The sequence below is a fragment of the Protopterus annectens genome, chromosome 11.part0 (genome assembly GCF_019279795.1).
Source record: "Protopterus annectens isolate FY-2018-M chromosome 11.part0, PAN1.0, whole genome shotgun sequence".
Classification (NCBI taxonomy): domain Eukaryota; kingdom Metazoa; phylum Chordata; order Ceratodontiformes; family Protopteridae; genus Protopterus; species Protopterus annectens.
In genome coordinates, this window is record NC_056745.1 from 296,436,107 (window position 1) to 296,460,427 (window position 24,321).

The 24,321-nt window shown below is 39.0% G+C and overlaps 1 protein-coding gene across 9 annotated transcripts in view; it reads left to right on the forward strand.

Moving 5' to 3' along the window:
• The window catches only part of ABCC9 (ATP binding cassette subfamily C member 9), a 1,652,866-nt gene that overhangs the window by 1,601,490 nt on the left and 27,055 nt on the right, over positions 1-24,321 (forward strand). For all 9 annotated transcript variants that reach the window (XM_044087794.1, XM_044087796.1, XM_044087793.1 and 6 more), the window contains 2 exons: positions 2,208-2,311; positions 17,217-17,350. In XM_044087794.1, the coding sequence (XP_043943729.1) occupies positions 2,208-2,311; positions 17,217-17,350 (238 nt within the window). The remainder of the gene's footprint in view (positions 1-2,207; positions 2,312-17,216; positions 17,351-24,321) is intronic.

Consider the following 24,321-nt stretch of genomic DNA (forward strand, 5'->3'; position numbering starts at 1 on the left):
ATATATATATATATATATATATATATATATATATATTGTATGTTATAAAGGTTTTGGGGAAAAAGGTCATTCATTAATATTTTAAAATTTTTTGAGATTAATAGTTTTATTACCATTTTTATAGAAATTATAAGTGTAATTTTACATGCTATATATATCAATATGTATGCTGTGATGTTTGGTAATTATGCAACAATTGTGATTGGTCAGTTGAAAAATATAGATTGTATTTAAACTGTATGACTTGATGCTCCTTTTACTCAGAAGAAGCCATTAGTTTGATGGTTAAAGTGCTTAGTATATTGGAGCTTGTTTCAGCTTTTCATTAAATAGCTCGGTGCAGTTCGTAAAAATTGTGTTTGTTTTTCAACCTACCGGTATTTTGTTCTCAAAGCTCAAAGTTCAGATTGTATGAGAGAAAGCCCTTGTTTCTTCATTCACAAATGTCAAGGTATTTAAACTGCTATTGTCAGCAAGTGAATTGTTCAAATATATGACTCTTGTTTGAACCCGCTGAAAAGGATTACAGCCGCCCCCCAACCCCACTGTGGTGCAATAGCAGTGATGTCAGTGAAGGAATCAAGTGCTGCGAAGCATGTAGAAAATGTCCAAGAAATTAAGCAAATAATAACTACATGTAGAAGCTAAATGAACTTCAGAGAACTTTACTAAAAGTGACACAATGATAAAAAGAGTTGACACCAGAGGACTTGCTTTGTAGCCGCTATTTGTCAAATTCCAAGATCTAACTCACTCATTATGTGTACATTATGAAGTCCTTACTAGACAACCATTCCTTTAATAAGATAGAGTTTTTCTCTATACTTATTGGCCTTTTGTCTGTTTGAAATCATCTGGGAATAATCCCAGAACATAAATACTCCTAAAAGTATGTGGCCCCATTATAAAGCTTTTTATGTGATTAATTGCTTGTTAATTTCCTTCAGTAACTTGTGAGTAGTCATACTTCCATTTCCTTCAGTTTTTGAAGAACACTGCATTTTACAGAAAGTGAAATTACTAATATATTTTAAATAAGGAAGTAAACAAATAAATAGAAAATACTGGAGATTATATTACCATAAGAGACTAAACTAATTCAGTGTGATCCTAGTTGCTTTAAGTTCCTTGAAAGACTCCCAAGTGTTAAGGTGCAATTGCATAGTTTGAATAACACAGTCCAGCATTCCTAACAATTGTCAATCAGTTTGCAAGCTTGATTATAGAACTGGAGTGTTCATCATGAACTGTCTGAACTTCGGTATCATAAGAGAAATTAAATGGAGAAAAAATATGTTACACATAATCTTGACTATCTGCATTTTATCATTAGTATCAGCATGTTAGTAGTCAGGCTTTACTGCTGGCCTTGTAAGCAGATGGGATCAGCAAAAATTACTTTTTCTGGCACCATAAATAAATTAAATATGTCTACTTGATATGTTACCCCTGTTTGTAAATCACAAAGTTATCTAGCATTTTCAGATGTGTGCTATTTTGAAATCTGAAATCATAGTTTTCCAATCTACAGATGAGGCTACTTGTGCTCTCTAACCATGCATTGATTTTTCAGTATTTCAGTTAAAGAAGAGTCATCATCATCGTCTCCTTTTTGCTTATCCTGGTTAGGGGTGACCACGGCAGATCACTGGTCCACTCATGATTGGCAGTGGAGTTTTATGCTGTTGAGTTGTCAGCCTGGCACCCAACCTTCCATAGAAGGCACACACGTGCATACCCAGGGTAAATTTAGAGTGTCCAATCCACCTACAGCATGTCTTTGGGAAGAAACTGGAGCACCTGGAGGAAACCCACATGACCACAGGGAGGACATGCAGACTCTGCACAGAAGGCACCCCAGCCGAGAATTGAACCGGAAAACCTCTTGCTGTGAGGCAGCAATACTAACCTCTGCACTACCGTGGGTGCCCTATTTCAGTTAAAGAAGAGTAGTGCTAGTAAATCAAAAGTTGAATCATAATATTCATAGATTATTACGAGGCTAACCGCCCTTGTGGGCCATTTTAAGCGTACCCAATTACCTCATGTGAGAATCAAACCCTGCACATTGTATCTGTAAAGTAAACACCTTAACCATTATGACAACCTCCCCACTCAAATGATGTGGCATCATAGTAATATGTGCTATGTAATGCAACTACCTTTTGTATATAAATACCTCGTGTATTATTTTTTCTCATTTAAAGATTTAATTTGGATCCAGAATGCAAGTGCAATGATGACAGACTATGGGAAGCACTGGAGATTGCTCAGCTAAAGAACAGAGTCAAAGCATTACCAGGAGGCTTAGGTAATGTATTTCCTGTAAGTATATTAAGGGCATGTAAATGATTATGTAGATCCTCCACTGCATTCATAAATAGCAGCACAGTCCCATAAATGGGACTTGTGTAGTGTGTCTTGTAACCACATCTGACTCTAGCATAATTTTGTTAAAATAAAGCACCCTACATTTAGACACACACATGTGCAGTGCAAAGGATCCTGGAAGGAATGTTTTATAAAAATAGTAGCCTTAATGTGACAGGTAATACCAGTCTGTTTATTTCTACGAGTTGTACTTTTGTCCTTTTTTATGATTTTCAGTTCAGTAGATGTAAATAAAAGTTTGTGACGTGACTTGATTATAGAGATTAATTATTTCCAGTTATTTTCATCATTTTCTGAAAAAGCTTACAAGGAATTCCGTGTAATAAACTCTAAGGAAGATAACAACAAGCTTAAATTGCAGTGGTATAAAGATGTGAATTGACAATTAAAACTGAGTTATAGTTTAATAAGCTCAAAAACATTGTAGAAAGCAATTGGGAAACTACTGCTGACAAATGACATTTGTAAGGTTTGAGCTTCATTCCTGCCACTGCCAATCACATTACTCTCACAGAAATGCCCCTGGCCTTCATTCCTGCCACTGCCAATCACATTACTCTCACAGAAATGCCCCTGGGCTTCATTCCTGCCACTGCCTATCGCATTACTCTCACAGAAATGCCCTTGGGCTTCATTCCTGTCACTGCCAATCACATTACTCTCACAGAAATGCCTCTGGGCTTCATTCATGTCACTGCCAATCACATTACTCTCACAGAAATGCCTCTGGGCTTCATTCCTGCCACTGCCTATCGCATTACTCTCACATAAATGCCCTTGGGCTTCATTCCTGTCACTGCCAATCACATTACTCTCACAGAAATGCCCCTGGGCTTCATTCCTGCCACTGCCAATCACATTACTCTCACAGAAATGCCCCTGGGCTTCATTCCTGCCACTGCCAATCACATTACTCTCACAGAAATGCCTCTGGGCTTCATTCCTGCCACTGCCAATCACATTATTCTCACAGAAATGCCCCTGGGCTTCATCGGTACCTTACAATTGCAAGCAGCAGCTGTCCTCCTCCTTCTTTTTCTTGTCTTCTGTCAAAATATGCTGGGGCTACTGGAGCTTTTGCTGGGACAGTTGGTACCTAGGGAGGGCCCCAACTGTTGCTCCACTCAGTCAGAGTTGAGGAAAAAAAAACAGCCCCCCCAGAGATAAAGACCAAAAAGACAATACTATGTTTCTGTATAATACACTTTTCCTAACTTTCCTGCAAAAATGGTAGCAAAAACCAGTACTGGCTTGTTACTACAGTTGCTAATACACACACACACATACACACACACACACACACACACACACACACACACACACACACACACACACACACACACACACACACACACACACACACACACACACACACACGCACACACGCACACACACACACACACACACACACACACACACACACACACACACACACACACACACACACACACACACACACACGCACACACACAGAAATCATAGGATATTACTAGGCTATTGACCTGGAGTCATTTCAAGCCTAGCCATTTCATCCCAATGTAATAACATAGATACTCTAGTCAATACCCAGGATTGTATTTAGTCATGACTACCCATGTATAGGAGGGTTGTGGGTACTATCCCCCAGTATAAAAAATTATATTAAAATGGTAGGCATCCTTATAAGTTTTTTTGTTCGTATTCTCCAAAATACTACCTCCCAATAAGGCATTATACAATTCTATTTGTATTTTTTGTGTTAGTTCCCCAGTTATATACTGTCAAATTGCCAGGGTAACCTCTATTCAAAAAAACATGTCCCCAAGTTTCATACACTCATGACTAAAATCTTCAAATTCAGAAACCATCCAGGCAGCTTTGACTATTGACCTTTAATCACTGCCTTTTTCTTAGAAAAAGAATGACAACTACTAAAATGCAACATTGAAGTGAGACATGTTGGCTTCCTGAAAATATAAGATCTAAAATGTTATTATTAATATCCCTCTTTATTTCAATATCCAAATATTGATACGCGTCAAGGGAGGTACTACATGTAAACCTTAAAAAGGAAGTGGTATCATTGATATAATTCAGAAATTCATCAATCCTACTTGGATGGTCAATCCAAAAAATATGTTGTCCAAGTAATAGGTGTAAAAAGACCATGACTTTGAAAATCTGAGTTAACTAGAAAATTCTCCTCCCGCATAGCCATTACAATATTTGCAAATATGGGGGCACAAGTGGCCCCCATGGTAACCCCTTCCTTTCATCTATAAAACCTCTCTTCAAAATAAATATAATTATTTAGGTTCATAGGTTCATAGGTTCATACTAGACTATCTGCCCTAGGGCATTTATAAGCCTAGCCAGAGTGTGTTTGGCTTTCGCCACCCATTTTAAATTAATTTTGCTATGCCTTTTTTTGAGGTTAGTATACTGTGCCTCTGTCTAACAGTGACACAGAAGTGATAGCCAGGGTAAACCTACAATCTCCCATCCACTCATCAAGATTCCTCTTGAAGAGAGTCAATGTGGGACTCTGCCTAACCTGGACTGGGATTTTATTCCAGAGTGAAGGGAGCCTCTGGGTTATGAATCTGTCCCTCCAGCATGTCCTATTTATTTCAATGCTGAGGTTCAAGTCTCTCGAGCGCGTAGCTCAATGGGATTTGGATTTTCTGAGGTGCAGCATGTCCATTAATTCAGGTTGGACATGGCTTTATTTGTCAGGCACAGATCGCCTCTGAGCAGGCGGTATGCCACTGAGTAGAGCTGGAGTTTCTTTAACCGGGCAGCATATGGCATCTGTTTGAGCCCTTTGATCCTCTTGGTGAGGTATTTTTGGGGTCTTTCCAGTTGCTGCAGGTGTCTGGTAAGGTACATCCCAAAAGGGGCATTGTACTCAATTATGGGCCTGATGAGGGATGAGTAAAGAGGCACAATGACCTCCCCTGATCTAGATGTGAATCCCTTCATGATTAGGTGGGCTATATAAAATGTTTTTCTAACCACTTTGGCCACGTGGTTGTCAAATGAGAGATTGCTATCAGCTTGGGTCCCCAGGTCCCTAATAACTTCTTCTGTACTTAATGGATTACCACCTATGTGGTAATTTGTGGGCACTTTGTTTTTGCCAAAGGGGATGACCATACACTTTTTGGCGTTTAGCTTGAGGCCATGGCTCTGGCACCAGTTGTCTATTTCTATGAGGCCCTTTTGGGGATGCTTGTGTCGGCTGGAGAGTTGATTATGGCACCCAGTTTGCAATCATCTGCGAACTTGGTCAGCCACAGTCCTTCCGTGTTGGCCTGTACCGCCGAGAAATATATACCAAACAAGAGAGGTCCCAGGACTGAGCCTTGTGGGACGCCACTTGTAACTGGTTTGGAGTCTGACATGGTTCCAGCAATTCTAACCATGTGGGTTCTGTCCTTGAGCCAGGATATAAACCCATCTAGTGACATAGGGGTTTATATTTAAGCTGGTGAGCTTATCTATAATGCCCGAGTGGGGTATTGTATCGAAGGCTTTTGCGAGGTCCAGGTAGGCTGTGTGGACCACCTTCCCCTCGTCAATGGCCTTGGTGACTGTTTCAAAGAAATCGACCAGGTTTAAGAGGCAGGATCTGCCCTTAACAAAGCCAAACTGGGTAGGATCCAGTGTCTGTAGGTCCCCAATATCTTTATTTATGAGGTCCATGATGATCCTTTCCATAGCTTTGAAGACCAAGCTAGTCAGACTTATGGGGTAATAGTTTCCAGGATCCGTTGAGGCACCACCTTTGTGGAGAGGGACCACTGCTGCTGTATGCCACTCTTTGGGTGCATATCCTGTAGTAAGGCTAAGATTGAACAGTAGTTTTATGTTTGGGTTTAGCTCTTCTTGGAGTTCATATAGGGGCGCGGCCGGGACACCATTTGGTCCCATTGATGCTGTGTTTTTGCTTTGGAGAGGCGGCTCTTACCTGAGCATCTGAGATGTCAGGGGGCAGCACCTGTTGGGATAGATATTTGCCCTTTGGTGGGGGGGGGAGAAGTTTGCACTGAACCTTGGGTCTGGGCGGTGTATTTTTTTTCATTTCGACTAATCTGAGCATGTCTGGGGAATTCCACCCAGGTTCCTAACATTACTAAAGAAAGCCTTGTGATTATCCTTAGTGTCCTGTGCAATTTTTCTCTGCTGGCCTTAGATTATTTTTTATGAGTGCCCGTAGTGTTTGCTTCCTCCTTCTATTGTATAGTTTGTTTATAGCTGGGGTCCACCAGACAGGACGTCTGCCTTTGGAGGATTGGGTCTTGGTTTTATTTGGGATTGCATGATGCATACATTCTTGAAGGTGTTCATAGAATGCGTTTATGAAGGATTCTGTGGTCTGGGCCGTATTTTCCACAGGCCCGGGGGCTTTGAAGGATTTCACGGTTTTGAGGTGTGTGAAATTTGCTTTAGAGAAGTTTTTCACTGTGGTTTTCTGGGCAGGGGTGGGGTCGGGATGTGAATATCCAGTGAGATTAGTTTATGGTCTGATCTTACCAGTGAGGGATACACTTCTGGTCTGGAGCATAGTGTCCCCATGTTGGTGATGATCAGGTCCAGTATGTTTTCCCCTCTTGTGGGAGTGGTAACAAGTTGTTCCATAGCATTTGAGTTTATAAATTCTAGGAACCTTTGGGCTAGGGTGTTGGAGCTAGAGTAATGCTCCCAGTCTATGTTTGGGTAGTTGAAGTCGCCCAATATAATGGTGTTTGGACAGACCTTTATATTTTCCAGTATTCTCAGGAAGGCCGAGTGGGGTTCCTGTGTTTGGGAGGGTGGTCTGTAGCAGTCTATAAACTGGAAGGCAGTTTTACCCACAGTTAGTTGCACATGGATAGTCTCTGATGCTTCGTGCTGTGCCACCAACCTGGAGGTGTGGGTATCTTTGACGAATATTGATACTCTCCCTCCTTTTGTGGTTCGGTCCAAGTTTTGTGGCCAAAAAGCATGGTATAAGGTATAACCTGGTAGTGCTGGGGTGCTCTCGGGAGCCTTGAACCAGGTTTCTGTTACTGCACAGATATCGATGTTTTCCATGCTAAGGAGAGTTTTGAGTGCATGCATCTTGAGGTTTAGACTTCTGGCGTTGAGTAGCATTACTCTTAGTTTCTTATCCCTTGTGATACCTATGGAGGTGGGTTTGTCTTTTGAGCCTTGCCTAAAAAAGGCATTATGGGGGTAGCAAGAGCCTTTGCCAATATCCGAAAGCCCAGGGGTGACAGGTGCAAGCTGTCCCTAGCGAAGCATTGTGGCTTGTCGAGCATGTCATCCCAGGCTGACAGGCATTGGATCCCCTTTGAATGCCACCAACACTTAAGCCAATTGTTGAAATTGATCATCTTGTCTTCATATTGTGACATCATTCTTGGTGAGGGTAAGATGCTACTCAAGGTCAGGGTCATACCGGCCTGGGCTACATGCTCAGAGAGCTCCTCTATGTCTCTTTTCATGTAGTCCAGGGAGATACGTCTCAGGTCATTCACACCAGCATGGACAATGAGAGCATTTGAAAAGACAATAATATATCCAACAGGTTCAAAATAAGATTAATTTCTAAAACAGAAAAGTCACTGTTCTTGAGAAGAAATTCCAACACCCATTCTAAGTCCATTTTATGATGGATCACTGAAAACGGATCTTTAAATTTCACAGTGACAAAAACATTTTCATCATACAACCCCATGAGTCTTTTACTAAGTAATTTAATTTATTCACCACATTTTTTTTATTTTAAATCAATGTATTGGGCCAAAGGGTATATCTTGGAGGACCTGATGTCCACAATCTGTCTTCGAGGCCGATCAACCAGGTCTTTGCAGATCTTTGGAATCCACAAGAAATCACAGGTATCAAGAATCGATCAACCTTCAAATATTAATTTGACAGTCATTGCTGTCCAGTTGTCCTTGCATCAACATGTCATACAATATACACTATCTTAGCATATATATATATATATATATATATATATATATATATATATATATATATATATATATACACACACACATACACACACAAACACGCACACACACAAGCACACACACACATACACACACACACACACACACACACACACACACACACACATATACATATATACACGTACATGCATACAGTGGACACAAAAATGTACACACCCTCATTACAATGCCTGGCCTCTGCAACACAAAAAAGAAATGAGACCACAACAAATCACCTCAAAACCCTTCCCACCTCCAACATGACCCACAACTCATACAACTCAACTGAAAAACAAACAAATCTGTTAGGGGGAAAAATATAAAAAACAAAAAAATGTACAACAAGCTGGTTGCACAAGTGTGCCCACCCCAAACCAATACTCTGCTGAAGCACCCCGACCCAATCACAGCATTCAGTCTTCTTGGGTACACACCTGCCATCAATTAAAGATACTCTGACTAACCCCAAATAAAGTTCAGCTGTCCTAGTAGGATTTTCCTGACCTTTACTCAGTTGCCTGCTACACCAAAAGCCATGGTTCGCAGAGAGCTTACAAAGCATCAGAGGGATCTCATTGTTGAAAGGTATCAGTCAGGAAAAGGGTACAAAAACATTTCCACAACATTGGATATACCATGGAACACAGTGAAGACAGTCAAAAAGTGGAGAAAATATGGGACAACAGTGATGTTCCAAACAACTGGACGTCCATCAAAAATTGATGAAAAGACAAGATGAAAACTGGTCAGGGAGGCTGCCAAGAGACCTACAGCAACACTGAAGGAGCTGCAGGAATTTCTGGCAAGTACTGGTTGTGTACTACATGTGACAAAAATCTCCTCTATTCTCCATATGTCTGGGCTATGGGGGTAGGGTTGCAAGACGGAAGCCTTTTCTTACACAGAAAAACATCCAGGCCCGGCTAAAATTGCAAAACAACACTTATACAACTAACAGTATTTCCTTTAAATCAGATAAAGCTGCTTAAATGATTATTGGTATTTTCACTCATTAGAAGTGACTGATCAGCTTTTTACAGTGATAATGCTGCCCCAACAGCTTGCACCCAAAGCAGCTACATCCTTCATTCCACCCTAGCTATGACTCTGGGGGATACTGTAACAGTTTTAGGATTACATAACTAATATAAAAAAAAATAAAAATACTGAAAACCAACCAATGTTTCTCAAAATACACTTAATTTATTTGTATGACTTAACACATTCATCCTGACTTCAATAAACAAGACTTCATCAGAATAATTTGAAACATAAATCCCCCTATTAAAATAGTGTATCTTCTAATCAAAAGACACTAATTTACATATCATGAATTATGAAATAAAAAATAAATAAAAACCTGCTGCTTATTAACAGTTTATACATTTTTCCAGCAATTCATTTGATAAAAAATATTGTGCTGATATAAATAATAATAACATATTAATGTTATTTAAATTACAACCATTTATACAACATTCGCCTTTTTCTTCAATACACTAATTAATGAGAGAGAATCATTTAATCCTTTTTAGATCAACCACAGATCCAAAGATTGGAGAGATTGACCAGTTGGCATAGGGACATGAACGATGGAAACAAATGCCAATTCGAAACCCTAGTGTAGGGACAGTTTTACTAATTACCAAAGCAGAGGCAGGAACAAAAGGCGATGAAGTGTGTATGTAGTTGTGATGCAGTCTTTGATGAGATAATTACTGATTCATTTAAAGCTTATAATTTATCTAATGCATTTGTTTATGATGCATGTGCATCTGTTTTTAAAAAAGGTTTCAATTTCATTCCTAATTTTTTAAGTGTATTCCGAGAAACATCAGTTGGTTTTCTGTTTATTTATTTATTTTATTTTTATCGGTAACATTTGTTTATTTTGTTTAAAAGTTACATAACTACTGAACATTTTCTCAGAAGTATCCTGTACATGGCAAGCAAGTTAATAGGACCTTCAAATGATTAAGTAATGTAGCAGCATCCCAATGTTTTTAACTCTGTCTTAGGCTTGTAGTTTTTGCAAGCTGTGCAACATGGCTGGGTTATGTTGGTTTTACACTGTTTTTTTTAATAATGAATGCTGCGCCCAAACCCCTTCAACAGTGTAGACAATGATTCACATGTTGTACAGTGTAGTTTGTGATACATACATATATACATACATACATACAAATGTTTCAAGCACGGGCATTAATGTCCTTCTAGCTTGCCAATATACCAAAACATTTGTTCCCATAATAAATGTCTAGGCTGTTCTTAAAAATATCTAAACTAGTACTTACTTTAATGTAATTTGGTAGTTTGTTCCAAGCGTCATCTACTCTATCAGAGAATCAATTAGCACACTTCTCATTCCTATAGAATATTCTACATAGGTTATCTGATGATTCTCTAGTACTTTTTGATAACCCCAATCATTCCCAGAGGTAGTTGTCCCTAAATGCCCTATATACCTGAATAAGATCTCCTCTCAAATATCTTTAAGTGACACTGCACAAGTTCAGATATTTTAGTCTTTCATAATAACTTAGATTTTCACATCCATGAATGCCCTTGGTATATTTCTGCTGTACGCTTTCCAGTTTATTCATGCTTGTTTTCCTATAGGGTTTCCATATTGTTATTCCATACTCAAGTTTGGGTCTAATGTAACTAACAAACAATGACTTAATTTTGTTTGATTTCCTAAACTTTATAAATCTTTTTATACGACGTATAGTTCTATAACTATCATTAGCCAATTGGTTGATATGATTAGAAAAACTCATAGCTGAATCTAACTGAAATGAGTTTACAGTTTCAATCACTGTGTGCTGTATAAAATATTCACCTTTCAGTTTATGTCTCCCAAATCCCATATGCTTAGTTTTTGATATATTTATCAACATATTATACTCCTGTGCCCAAATGGTCAATTTACTCAAATTATTTTGCAGACATGCCTTATCTGTAACACTTGTAATCAGTTTACCCAATTTCAGGTTGTCAGCATATAGACTGTAGAACACCTCAGATGAAAAAGTAAGGTCTGAAAGATACAATCTAAACAAGTGAGGGCCTAGGACAGAGCCCTGTGGGTCACCTTGACTGTAACCAAGGATTTCACCTGTCCAGTTGGTGTGTGATACTTGCCATGTCCTATTTGTAAGCCATGCAGCTATCCATCTTATCAACAGTACATCAGTACCTAGTTGTACTAATTTATTGATCAGTGTTTTGTGTATGACCCTGTCAAATGCTGAAGTTAAATCTATAATAATCACATCACAGCACAATTTTTCATTCATAGCTGTTGTTATATTGTTATAGAACATCATGTTACAGGTGGCAATAGATCTATTTTCAACATATGCATGCTGATATATGGTTTCAAGTCCCAACCTATCCAGTTCTGACAATAACTTATCCAGTATTATCTTCTCCATTATTTTTCCACAACACAAAAGTAGACTTAAGGGTCTACATGACTCTGGGTTTGTCCTACTACCCTTTCTCTTAAAGACAGGTTTAATAAGTGCATGTCTCCAGTCTTGAGGAATCTCCCCATATTTATATGACCTAGTGAATAATAGATATAATGGTAGTACTAGTAACCATTTCAAATGTCAGGACCCAGTACAGTGAATCCCAAAATATGGTGACTGAATAGCCGAAAGAATGGGCTTACTTATATGTATTCCCAGATGCTATTTCTCGTAATACTCCCTTTTCTCTGAAGTATGCTAATCTTGGAGTTGGTTTATATAAGTTCAGGGGAGAGGGGGCTTGCCTCTCCTGCAAAAGAAGTTTAAAGGAGATGAGCGATTTGCAAGATTCATTCCTGTCTTGTGTTTTCAGTATTTTTTCTTTTTCTTGGGTTGTTAGCACACAGCATTTCAACTGCCGACATTTTAGTAGGGAGCCGTATGGGGTTCATAGGTTTTATAGTGTAGTCCTTGATTCATAGGTTTTAAAATGTAGTCCATAGCTCAGAGGTTTTACAGTGTAGTCCATGATCCACATGGTTTATAGTGCGGTCTGTGATTCACAGGTTTTACAGTGTAGTCCATAACTTGCAGGTTTAACAGTGTAACCTGTGAGTCATAGGTTTTACAGTGTAGTCCATGATTCACAGCTTTTACTGTGTAGTTAATGATTCACACATTCTACAGTGTAGACCATGATTCACAGGTATTACAGTGTACTTCTTGAATCCCAAGTTTTACAATGCAGTCCATTATTCACAAGATTTACACTGTGGTCTGTGATTCATGGATTTTATAATGTATTCTTGATCTACAGGTTTTACAATGCAGTACATGATTCACAGGATTTTACACTGTAATCCATGATTCATAGGTTTAAAGATAGTCCATGATTCACTGGTTTTACAATGCAGTGCATGATTCACAGGCATTATGGTATAGTCCCTGAATTCACAGTTAATCTATGATTTACAGGTTTTGCATTGTATTCCCAGATTCATAGGTTTTACAGTGTAGTCCATGTTTTATAGGTTTTACAATGTAGTCCATGATTCACTGGTTTTGCAGTGCAGTGCATGATTCATGTGTTTTACTGTCTATCCCATGATTCACAAGTTAGCCTATGATTCACAGGTTTTAGAGTGTAATGTGTGATTCACAGGTTTTACAATGTACTCCATGATTCATACTGTGTAGTCCATGATTCACAGGTTTTAAACTACAGTGCATGATTCTCAGGTTTTACAGTACAGTGCATGACTCACTGGTTTTACAGTGTGGTCTGTGATTCACGGGTTTTACAATGTTGTCTATGAGTCATATGTTAGTCTGTGATTCATAGGTTTTTACAGTGTAGTCCATGATTCACAGGTTTTACCATGTAGTTATTGATTCACAGGTTTTACAGTACAGTGCATGACTCACAGGTTTTACAGTGTAGTCTGTGAGTCACCGGTTTTATAGTGTAGTCCATAATTCACAGGCTTTACAGTGTAGTCTATGATTCATGTGTTTTTCAGTGTAGTCTATGATTCACAAGATAGTCTGTAAATCACAGGTTTTTACAGAGTAGCCCAAGATTCCAAGGTTTTACAGCATAGTCTACCATTCATACTGTGAAGTCCTTAATTCACAGGTTTTACAGTGCAATGCATGACTCACAGGTTTTACAGTATAGTCTGAGCCATAGGATTTATAGTATAGTCCATGATTCCAAGGTTTTACAGTGTAGTCTGTGATTCACAGGTTTTACACTGTGGTCTGTGATGTTTACGTTTTAGGGTGGGGTCCATGATTTACAGGGTTTACAGTGCAGTAAATAATTCACAGATTTTACTGTACAGTCCATGCTTCACAAGTTTTACAGTGGAGTGCATGATTCACAAATTTGTCCATAATTCACAGGTTTTACTGTAATCTGTGGTTTACAGTTTAGTCTGAGAATCACAAGTTTTTACATTTTAGTCCATGATTTACAGATTTTACAGTGAAGTCCATAATTCACAGGTTTTACAGTGAGTGCATAAGTCACTGGCTTTACAATTTAGTCCAGGATTGACGGGTAAGTCCATGATTCATAGGTTAGGTCATGATTCACAGGTTTTATGGTGGAGTCTGTGATTCACTGGTTTTACAATGTAGTTTGTGATTCACAATTTCTACAGTGCAATGCAGTGCATGATTCTGAGGTTTTACAGTGTAATTTGTGATTCACATATTTAATAATTGAGTCCAGTGTTCACAGGTTTTACAATGTAGACTATGATTTACAGCTTTTATAGTATAGTCTGTGACTCATAGGTTTTACAGTGTAGTATGTGATTCACAGCTTTTAAACTGCAGTGCATGATTCACAGGTTTTACTGTGTAGTCTGTGATTCATAGGCTTGCAGTGCAGTTCATGATTCACAAGTTTTACAGTGAAGTCCATGATTGACAGGTTTTACAGTGCTGTCTGTGACTTACAGGTTTTATAGTTTGGTCCATGATTCACAGGTTTACAGGTTTTATAGTTTGGTCCATGATTGACAGGTTTTACAGTGCAGTCCATGATTCATGGGTTTTACAAAACAGTTTGTGGTTCACAGGTTTTACAATGTAGCTCATGATTCACAGGTTTGTGAATGGTCGACTATGCTGTGGAGTTCCCATTTGTATGCCACCTGTGTAGATGGACTTCTCCAAGTACACAGTTTTGTATGTTGAAACTGCAATGAGTGCAACTTCCTGGTGTGTTATGATTCATGAGTTGGGCCATGCACCAGTACGTGACTGAAGACAATGTTTATGAATAACACTCCCTGAAAAGAATATGTCCCAGGTACAACTTGTATAGCGGAATACCTTGTTCAGTGTATCTTATACAAAAGTATAAACCACATGCCCCTATTACTTTCCTACTCACGGGGAGCAGACCAAACAGCTATATCTTGAATTGGAACACCCACAGTTAAACCAGAAATGTAGAAACTGATGTTATTTAAACTGTTAGACCATTTTGGCCTTCACATTTCTCCATCCCTCTGAAAAAAGCCAAATATCTTTACTTTTCCATCTGGATACGTAGGTGCAAGCTGTCTTCTTCAGCTGAAATTTGCAGCACAGTGTGTGTAACCCCATCACCTGCCTTGATGATTTCCATGCGTGTCAGCCCAAGAGTAAGGAGAGTCACAGATGACAACAGCAAACGAGACCAGTGATAATGATCTGTCCAAAGAGAGCACGTACGGTAAATTAATATAAACGGCTCTATACCACTTCATGAAAACAGAATGGGAAAATTATTTTGACGGAACATACTTCTCTGCTTCAGTCTGCATTTTTCTTCTTAGAGAGACCTTCTTCTTATTTACCAAATGAGAACAATGTTCTCAGAAGGGACCTGTTTTACAAGTAGGCCGCACTTTTTTAACAATACTGAGGACAGCATGCGGTCAGCTAAATGTGTCAAGAGGTAGTAGCAAGGCAGTGAATCGACACTTTGATTGTGTCACCATACAGTACCTGCAGCACTGCCCATCCACATAAGTTTATACAGGCATCACACTTATGGGGTGTGTAAAACACTTGTTTCATACCAAGCATGACACCACTCCAGTTCTGTTCTTCATTGTCAGATTTTCCTAAAGTACCTGCAGGTATGAATAATTTCATTTCGAGCAGACAGGCTGGACTTTAGCTAGAGCTCAGATATGGAAAGTATATCAGGGATATTATGTTAAAGTTCACTATCTTCAATTTGCAGGAAAGACCTTCATTACTGAAATGAGTCATTTTAATGTCCTTGATGGTTGTAAAAGTAAAGTGTGGCACTGGATATCTCCTCAGTGAAAGGAAAGCAACCAAACCTCTTTCCAGTTTTCAATTATTCCATTATGTACCACTAGAATTCATTATCCAGAGGGAGGGTATAAGTCAGCATGCTGAGGAAAGTTGGATGCATAGCCATTTGTTATGATACTGGACAATGCATGACCAAGCATTATTCTGCCTTCTAAAGTCAGATTAGGCACAAGAAACCAGGAGGGGTACATTGGCATCTCTATACTGAACTCCAGTGATAGCAGATGCGGAGTTAGCTTCTTATATTCCATTTGTTCAGACAGGAATTTAGACAAAGAGATGGTAAAGATAATTTGACTGGTAAGCAAGACATGTGACTACAGGATCAGAAAAGGAAGATGCTTTCAATGTGCTATTTGCAAGACAGTGTTTACTAGCAGAAAACAATATGGACTAGAAAACAGTTAACCATGTAAGGTGGCTGTACATGTGGAAAGGCGGTCGAAACAGACAAAAGCTCCAACATAGCTGGCTCTCAACTTTTATCTCCATCACTAGACAAAAATCAAACTATAATGACTGAAAATATTCCATATCAGCAACACTTTTTAAATGCTGGTATGTTATTTTATTTATTTATTTATTTATTGACCGGGAAAGTCCACTGGGTCAGAAACCCATTTTCAATGGAGACCTGGAGAGAAAAGCTCCACAAGTAATCTATTGTACAGAATAAATACAAAGTGAAAGAGATATACATACATTAACATAGGGTGGGGAGTAATTGTATATAGTTAATACATAATTATCAGGCTGTATGGATACATAATAACATACTTTCAATCACTAGAAAGTAATCATAAACATTAGTAAATTGCACATTGCACATTAACATAGAAATTCTCAAAAAATGTCCAATTGTTAGGAGTGAGTTAGCAAAAATTTGAGAAAACATTAGGAGCAGCCATACAAAATATAGACAGTTGAAATGTATTGGCCAAACTGAGAGACATACCTCTCAAATGTCCCTGATTTTCAGGGACATCCCTGATTTCGAATCAAATTTTAAGTCTGTCTCTCTTAATCCATTTTAAAACTGTGACTGTTGAGAAAACGTGGTGAACTGTAATTAATAAATAATAATAGTAATTAGAATTGTAGGCTTCTTTTAGTTCAGAAACTGTATATTAATTCACATTCTTTTATTCAGTCAATGTCTTAAGTTAATAGTGTTAATATTTTAAGTGTCCCTGATTATTTCTGGATTTGTCCCTGATTTGGTTGAGATGTGTTCCGGATTGGTTAACGGCTATGCCAGGAGACACATGCTGCTGGACTGGCAAGAACATAACTTGTCACGTGGTTAGGCTGTCAAAGGAATGTCAGTAAACATTGGTGGGAACATTTGTGCAAAGAAGAGGGTTTGTTTTAAGACCGGGCATACTGGTAAAGAAAACATTTTCTATAAGCAAGCTCCTGCTGCTCTAATGCTGACACAAATACAAACCTTAGTGATTAACAGCAGATAATTTACAAAAAGGCAAGTCTAAATTTGGTTTATTAACACTGCTATTGATTTTTCTAGATGCGTTAGTGACTGAAGGTGGAGAGAATTTCAGTGTGGGACAAAGACAATTGTTCTGTCTAGCAAGAGCATTTGTACGCAAAAGCAGTATCCTCATAATGGATGAAGCCACAGCTTCTATTGACATGGCAACAGTAAGTAATATTCCGTGCCTCTGAATACAACAAGGAAATGCATGCTAGCATCGGTGCATGATGAAATATATAAAAACAGTCCGCTTACCAAAAAGGTAGGCTTGTGTTGAGCAGAATCAATAGAGTTCAGTCTTACACTAATTTCAGTGAACTGAATTCATTCATTAGCACCTACCTTATCCTGTTCAGGGTCATGTGGATGGCAGAGCTCTATCTATCACTTAGTGAGTATGCAAGGTAGAGAAAACAAAAATTCTGAATGATAAAATCACTCCAAGGGTTCCTATAAGAAGAGGGAATGCTTACATTAGCAAATGCTCTTATATCAAACTTTAAAACGTGACACCTGAAAATGTCGAAGGCATGGAACATCAATTTTTTTCCCAGGGGAAAAAAATCGATGGGCCATTCTCTGGACTTTGCTGTTTTCTCCACTGTGGTTTGATCTTGAAGTTGGTATATTTAAGTTGGGGGGTGTGGGGGGGGTGAAGCCCCCTACTTTATTTTGCCTGTACATTGTTTTTTTTTTTTTGGATCAGCAAATTTTTTCCTTGGGGAAAAAATTAGCTGATCTGCTCCTTCGACATTTTAAGGTTTCGTGTTTTTAAGTTCGATAAAAAAGTGTTCACTATTTTTAGCGTTCGATCTTCTGATATAGATGCCAGTCCACTACAACACACGCGCGCGCACACACACACACACACACACACACACGCACGCACACACACACCACACACACACACACACACACACACAGATTCAGTTAGATAGCAGTCTTACAATCTTCTGAATATGAATCACAGAGTTTTACCCAATAAAACCATGAGTGTCTATGGAACAACATATTTGAAAAATTTATTTTAGCAGTGAGATAAGTTGTTGACAAGAAGTGCAACACTTCACTTTTGTAAATGAGTTCTGTCTTTGACTATACACTCCCCTGGACAAGCCAAGCGAAGACTCTGCTAGGAACATCAGGAGAATTGCCCATATAACCACTTTTCACCCTAAGATAAGTGTCCCCACCCTCCCTGCCACTCCATCAAGCACTTGAGCCACTAATTGAACCTGGGGTGCTGGAGAGGCAATTTTACTCTGTTTTCTAATTCAACATTCAGAAAACAAGTGCATTCACCCTATTCTACTAGTGCTCCATTTTACAAGCTGAAAACTGAACTTCTAAAGTGTAAAGTCTAACTTTAGAGGTAATTTACTATTTACCGTGCAAGTGAAACTTAAGATGCTATGAAGAATATCTTTTATTTCATATGTGTTTTTCACCATTGCAACTTAAAAATCTGGACTGTTTTTAGAAGGAAATTTAAGAAAACACATTCATGAAACTGCCTTGTTCTTCCATATCACTGTTGCAGTATTCATCACCTAATAGATCTCTTGCCAAGAACAGCCCAAAATATGGGCACTATAACAAAGCCTTTACATCCTCCCAGCAGGTCTATATCATCAGGATCGAATATTTACAATCTCGAATGCTCTAAAGAGCAAAAATACTGGAACTCAAACTCCTTATTGTAGGAGACTTCACTCTTTCCCTCACCCCCCACTAAATATATATTCCAACTCCGAAATCGCACTACAGTGAGGAAAGGGCAAATATTCCAATCTTCACTGTTACTGCGATCTCAAAAAAAGCACTTCGAGTTCCGGCATTTTCACTCTTTAGAGCGTTCAAGATTGTAAACATTTGATCTGATGATATAGACCCCCTCCCAGCATCTCATGTCAGCTGTATGCTCCCTGCTCAGGCACAGGGCATAAAGTTGACATATGTACATTGTATACTCAAAACTTCTTTGCCACCAGTTCAAGCCCCAGTGTGAATGCCTTTTGCTGAGCTAGTTTCAACTGAGCCATTTACAGATAAGTGCCTTGTTGTGGATATTTGTTCTGCTTAGGTGCTTCACACTACCTTAAGTCAGTGGTTTCTCCCACATCCACATTTCAGAGAAACTATCTTTCTAAGTCTGCCTTGGTGCATAGGCAGTCTCATCAGCCTTATAAGGGAAAGAGGGCTTCTAAGTGTGTATTCCCTGATAAGCTCACTCAGACTTCCAAAATGCAAAAGTCCCATTTTTAGGACAAACCTGTCACCATCTGACACATTTTCTCCCATTACTTTTGCCAGGGTACCCTGTCTCAGAGGCTTTCCCTGGCTCTCCTTGTCTGTAAACAGATAATGTCCAACTCCTGGGTTTTGTTCATTATCTGTCAATGTTATTTTATAGTATAGAACACCCCCCCTTCTTGGGACTCCCTCAAACCCCTCCAGACCAACTTCCTCATTTTTATTGGGTTCTGCAGGATTTACTGGATCAAAGCACCATTCGACCTATTAAAGACTCCCAAAGAGGAACAGAGCTTTATTCCAGAATGGTTGTCATTCCCAGAAAAGAAGGATCTTGGGAATAAGACTGGGATCCTTATTTTTCTAAATACTTGTTATAAAGATTCCTTCCTTAAAGATACTGTCCCTTCAGACTCTGTTTTTGCCATTACTTCCACAGACCTTTTTGGTCTCACTAGACCTAAAGGATGCATATCTTCTTATTCCCATTCACCCTCTTTTCATGAAGTTTTTGCATTTCTCTGTTTCTTCCTGTCATCTTTAGTTCTCTTCTTTTCCCTTTGGTCTTTCTACAGCCCCAAGGGTGGTTACCAAATGTCTGTTCCCTGTCATAGCCTTTTGCAGGATTCAGAGAATCCAAATACTTCCCTACCTGGATGACCTGTTTCTTCAGGCTCCCTCTTGGGCCAGGCTTCTGCAGGGGATGCACTTTACCATGATGCTTCTTCACAGTCTGGGATTCACCATCAATCTCAAGAAGTCAATTCTGACTCCATCTCAAGATCATATTTTTCTGGGATGCAGAAGCCATTCCAAGCCATTCCAATATTGGCTTCTCTTCCTTCTCCCAAACTTCTGTCTCTGACAACCTATTTCCAGTTTCTTGTTCCTCTTTCTCTCATTCCAGCAAGGGAATTTCTCTGACTTCCAGGGTTCATGGCATCTACTATTCCATTCCTCTCCTTTGTGAAGCTTCATATGAAGAAATTTAAGTGGTACCTGAAGGCATTTTGGTTCCAGCATTCCCATTCTTTGGAATTTCCAGTCCTCTTTCTTACTTCCTTGTGTCAGACTCAAGTTTCTGAGGTGGATTCATCAGATCTCCCTCAGTCTGGGTCTAACTTTTCAGATCCTCACCCCCTACTGAAGATCTGTACACAGATTTATTTATTTATTTTACATTTGTTTACTGGGGATGTCCAACTGGGCCAGTGACCCTTTTTCAACAGAGGCCTAGGGAGAAAAGCTCCATTACAAAAACACATTAAAAACAATACAAGAAATCAATAACAATCAAGAAGGCATAACTTTGGTAAATATAGGTAGTAAATAATTTATACATAAACAATAACAATTCAGAGAGTGATATAAAGTGGAAAAAAGAAAGCTAACAAATAAACTAGCATGAAATAGCTTGTGTCATCATAGAGAAATGACTGATCAGTAGATCAATATCATGGTTTTGGTGGTAAATATTTATGAGATACATGTATGATATGTGAACAACAATACGTCTGATTGTTGCTATGCTAGTGTTACTTGTTCTAAACAGTGATAGTTAAGACAATATTGAGGTGACGTACAAGAAGGAAGGAATATGATGAAACTGTAGGAAGCTTGGGATAGGTAGATAAAAATGGAGCAGTAGTGAGCTTCAGATAGGTAGAGAGAAATTGGAATTCTATGAGAGAAGGGATAGCATGGATGTTAGAATTTAGAAAAGGAAGGGATATTTTAGTTGTAAGAACAAGGAAGGACAGAATGATCAACCTGGATTAGTGTGGGAGCAAAGCCAGTTTTTGATTAGGTTTCCCTTAAATCTGGATGTGTTTCTAGAAGTTATTAGAATTTAGTAAGGAAAGAGATATTTTAGTTGTAAGAACAAGGACAGAATGATCAACCTGGATTAGTGTGGGAGCAAAGCCAGTTTTTGATTAGGTTTCCCTTAAATTTGGATGTGTTTCTAGAAGTTATTAGAATTTAGTAAGGAAAGAGATATTTTAGTTGTAAGAACAAGGAAGGACAGAATGATCAGCCTAGATTAGTTTGGTAGCAAAGCCAGTTTTTGGTTAGGTGTTCCTTAATTGTGGATGTGTTGCTAGAATTTAGTATTGTCTGAGGCATGGAATTCCACAACTTAGATATCTGGTGAGAGAATAGAGAGTTACCATAACAATTATTAGATTTAGTTACTTTGAGTAGTGGTTTGTTGGAGGATCATAGTGGACTGCCATTTGAGTATGGCTGCATTAAGTTCTTGAGTGTTGGACAGTTGTCTGAACAGTGGAAGATGAAATGAATGAAAGTTAGTTGATTGAGGGATAGGAGACTGGGTAGTTCAATACAATTTAGTTTTTGAAGTGTTGTGCAGTGATGTGATCTATAAAGGAGGTTAGTAGTGAATCTTGCAATTTTGTTAAAGCAGGACTCCAGTTTGTTTAAATCTGATTTTCTGAGAATAGTGAATATTAGTGAGGCATATAGAAGTGTAGAGAATAGAGGAGTCCTAGCTATGGAATGTCTAGTGGCCTCAGTCAGGTATGGCTTGACTCTGTATAGTGAGCCTATCTTAATGTGGAACATTTTGATAATTAGAGTGAGATGTTTGTCAAATTTTAGGCTGTTGTCAATTGTGACTCCAAGGAGTTTGGTGTGCTGGGCAAGTTCAATTTTAGTTTTATTGGTGGAGTAGATGGTGAAGGAGGGAGTGTTATTAAAAAATGTTGCTATTAGTGAAAAGCAGAAGCTTTGTTTTATTTGGACTGGGTATGAGTTTAGAATTTGAGAGGTATTTTTCAATGTCTTGAAAAGATTGTTGGGTTGTTTGTAGGAGTTCTGGTAGAGAGGAAGCTGAAAATATGAGGGGGTAGTCATATTTGTATTGAACAATGGTTGCATGCTGGGTTGCTGTGCTAAGCCTGTTGGTGAACATGGTGAAGAGCAATTAACCAAGAACTGAGCCTTGGAGTACTCCTACTGAGACTGGTAATAGTGTGGAGAATTCATTTTGCCACTTAACTGCCTGTTGGTGGTCAGTTAAGTAGCTGAAAAACCAGAAGAGGGCTGGCTTGGTTAGGTTTAAGGAAGCTAGCTCATTTAGTAGCTTTTGGTGGGATACAGTATCAAAGGCCTTAGACATATCAAGAAAGATAGACGAGACAAGCTGGTTGTCATGTCTAAGCTGGTTGATTGAGTTTGTAAAATTAACAAGGACAGTGGTTGTACTGTGTTATGTTTGAAGCTATGTTGAGATGCAGATAGGAGATTATTGCTTAGTAGATAATCAAGGAGTTCTCTGTGTGTGCATTTTTCAATAATTTTGGCTATGTTAGGGAGAAGGGCAATTGACCTGTAGTTTGAAAACTCAGATGCTTCAGATTTGGGGCAGGGCTCCATTTACAACAATCTGAAGGTTCGGGTGTATGGCCAGTTCATCAGAGGTCAGACCACATCAACATAAAAGAAATGAGGGCACTTATTCTTGCTCTTCAGGCTTTCCATTCTCTTTGGTCTTCAGGCTCTTTAAAGGTCTTTACAGACAACACCACAGCTATGTGGTACATCAACAAACAGGGAACATAATGTTTTATCTTCTTTACAGACTAGCTCTTTAGGCCTGGGATTTAGCTATCCACCATTATATTACTCTTCGGGTGGTTTACATTCCTTCAGAACACAACCTCATTGCAGACTTTCTTAGCAGGTCCAGGACACAACCTCACAAATGGATGCTCCACAGAGAGGTGTTTCTGGACATAGTGCATTGGTGAGGTATTCCTCAAGTGGATCTTTTTGCCTCCCCTCTGAACAGGCAACTTCCTTGCTTCTGTTCCAGAGTCCCAAGTCCTCTGACATGTCAGGTGGATTACTAGACGCCATGTCTTTTTCTTGCAAGGGGTATTTCTGTATGCTTACCCTCCTCTTCTTGTGCTTCTCAGGGTCCTACACAAAATCATGAAGGACTCTACGAGAATCTTACTGTTGACTCCCTTTTGGCCCAGGCATCATTGGTTCCCCCTTCTCTTTCATCTGGCAGGGCCATCATCACAACTTACCTCTCCAGAAAGATCGTCTCACACAAGTTAAGGGGTCTCTCTTTCACCATCACTTGTCTACTGTTCAGTTGACACTTTGGCTGATAGGATTTTGATCCCATTCTGATACCACTTTTCTGAGGACATCCTTAGGTACTGCAGGAGGCTGGGAAACTCACTACCAGAAAATCTTATATGGCTTAATGGAAAAGATTTTCAGTTTAGCATCTCAAGCATCACCAGGATCCCTTCTCAGTGGGGGTCTCTTTGGTCCTTTATTACTTGTGTGAACTGCTGCATACTGTTTTGGCATATTATTCTGTTAAAGCTCACTTGTCAGCAGTCTCTGCTTGTCTGTCCTTGAACCCACCACTGGCCCTTGTTTTGATAGGATTTTGATCCCATTCTGATACCACTTTTCTGAGGATATCCTTAGGTACTGCAGGAGGCTGGGAAACTCACTACCAGAAAATCTTATATGGCTTAATGGAAAATATTTTGAGGTCAAACAATTCCTTAAAGGCATCCTTCATATCAGACCCTCAAGTAAACCTGTTCCTTCCTCTGGAGGTCTTTATTTTGTCCTTGAAAAATTGACTCAAGCTCCTTTTGAGCCTGCTTATTCTTTTTTGTAATAGTGAACCCTGGAAGACTGTTTTATCTGATGGCAACTCCTCCCTTTGTGATTTTTCATAGGGGTGGAGTATCTCTGCATACTAATCCTTCTTTTATGACCAAGGTTGTCAATGAGTTGTCTATTAATCAGTTCACCCAGCATCATTCCTTTTTTTTCCTTCTCTGCAGTCTGCTAGAGAGAAGGTCCACACCTTGTATCGACATAGACAACTCAG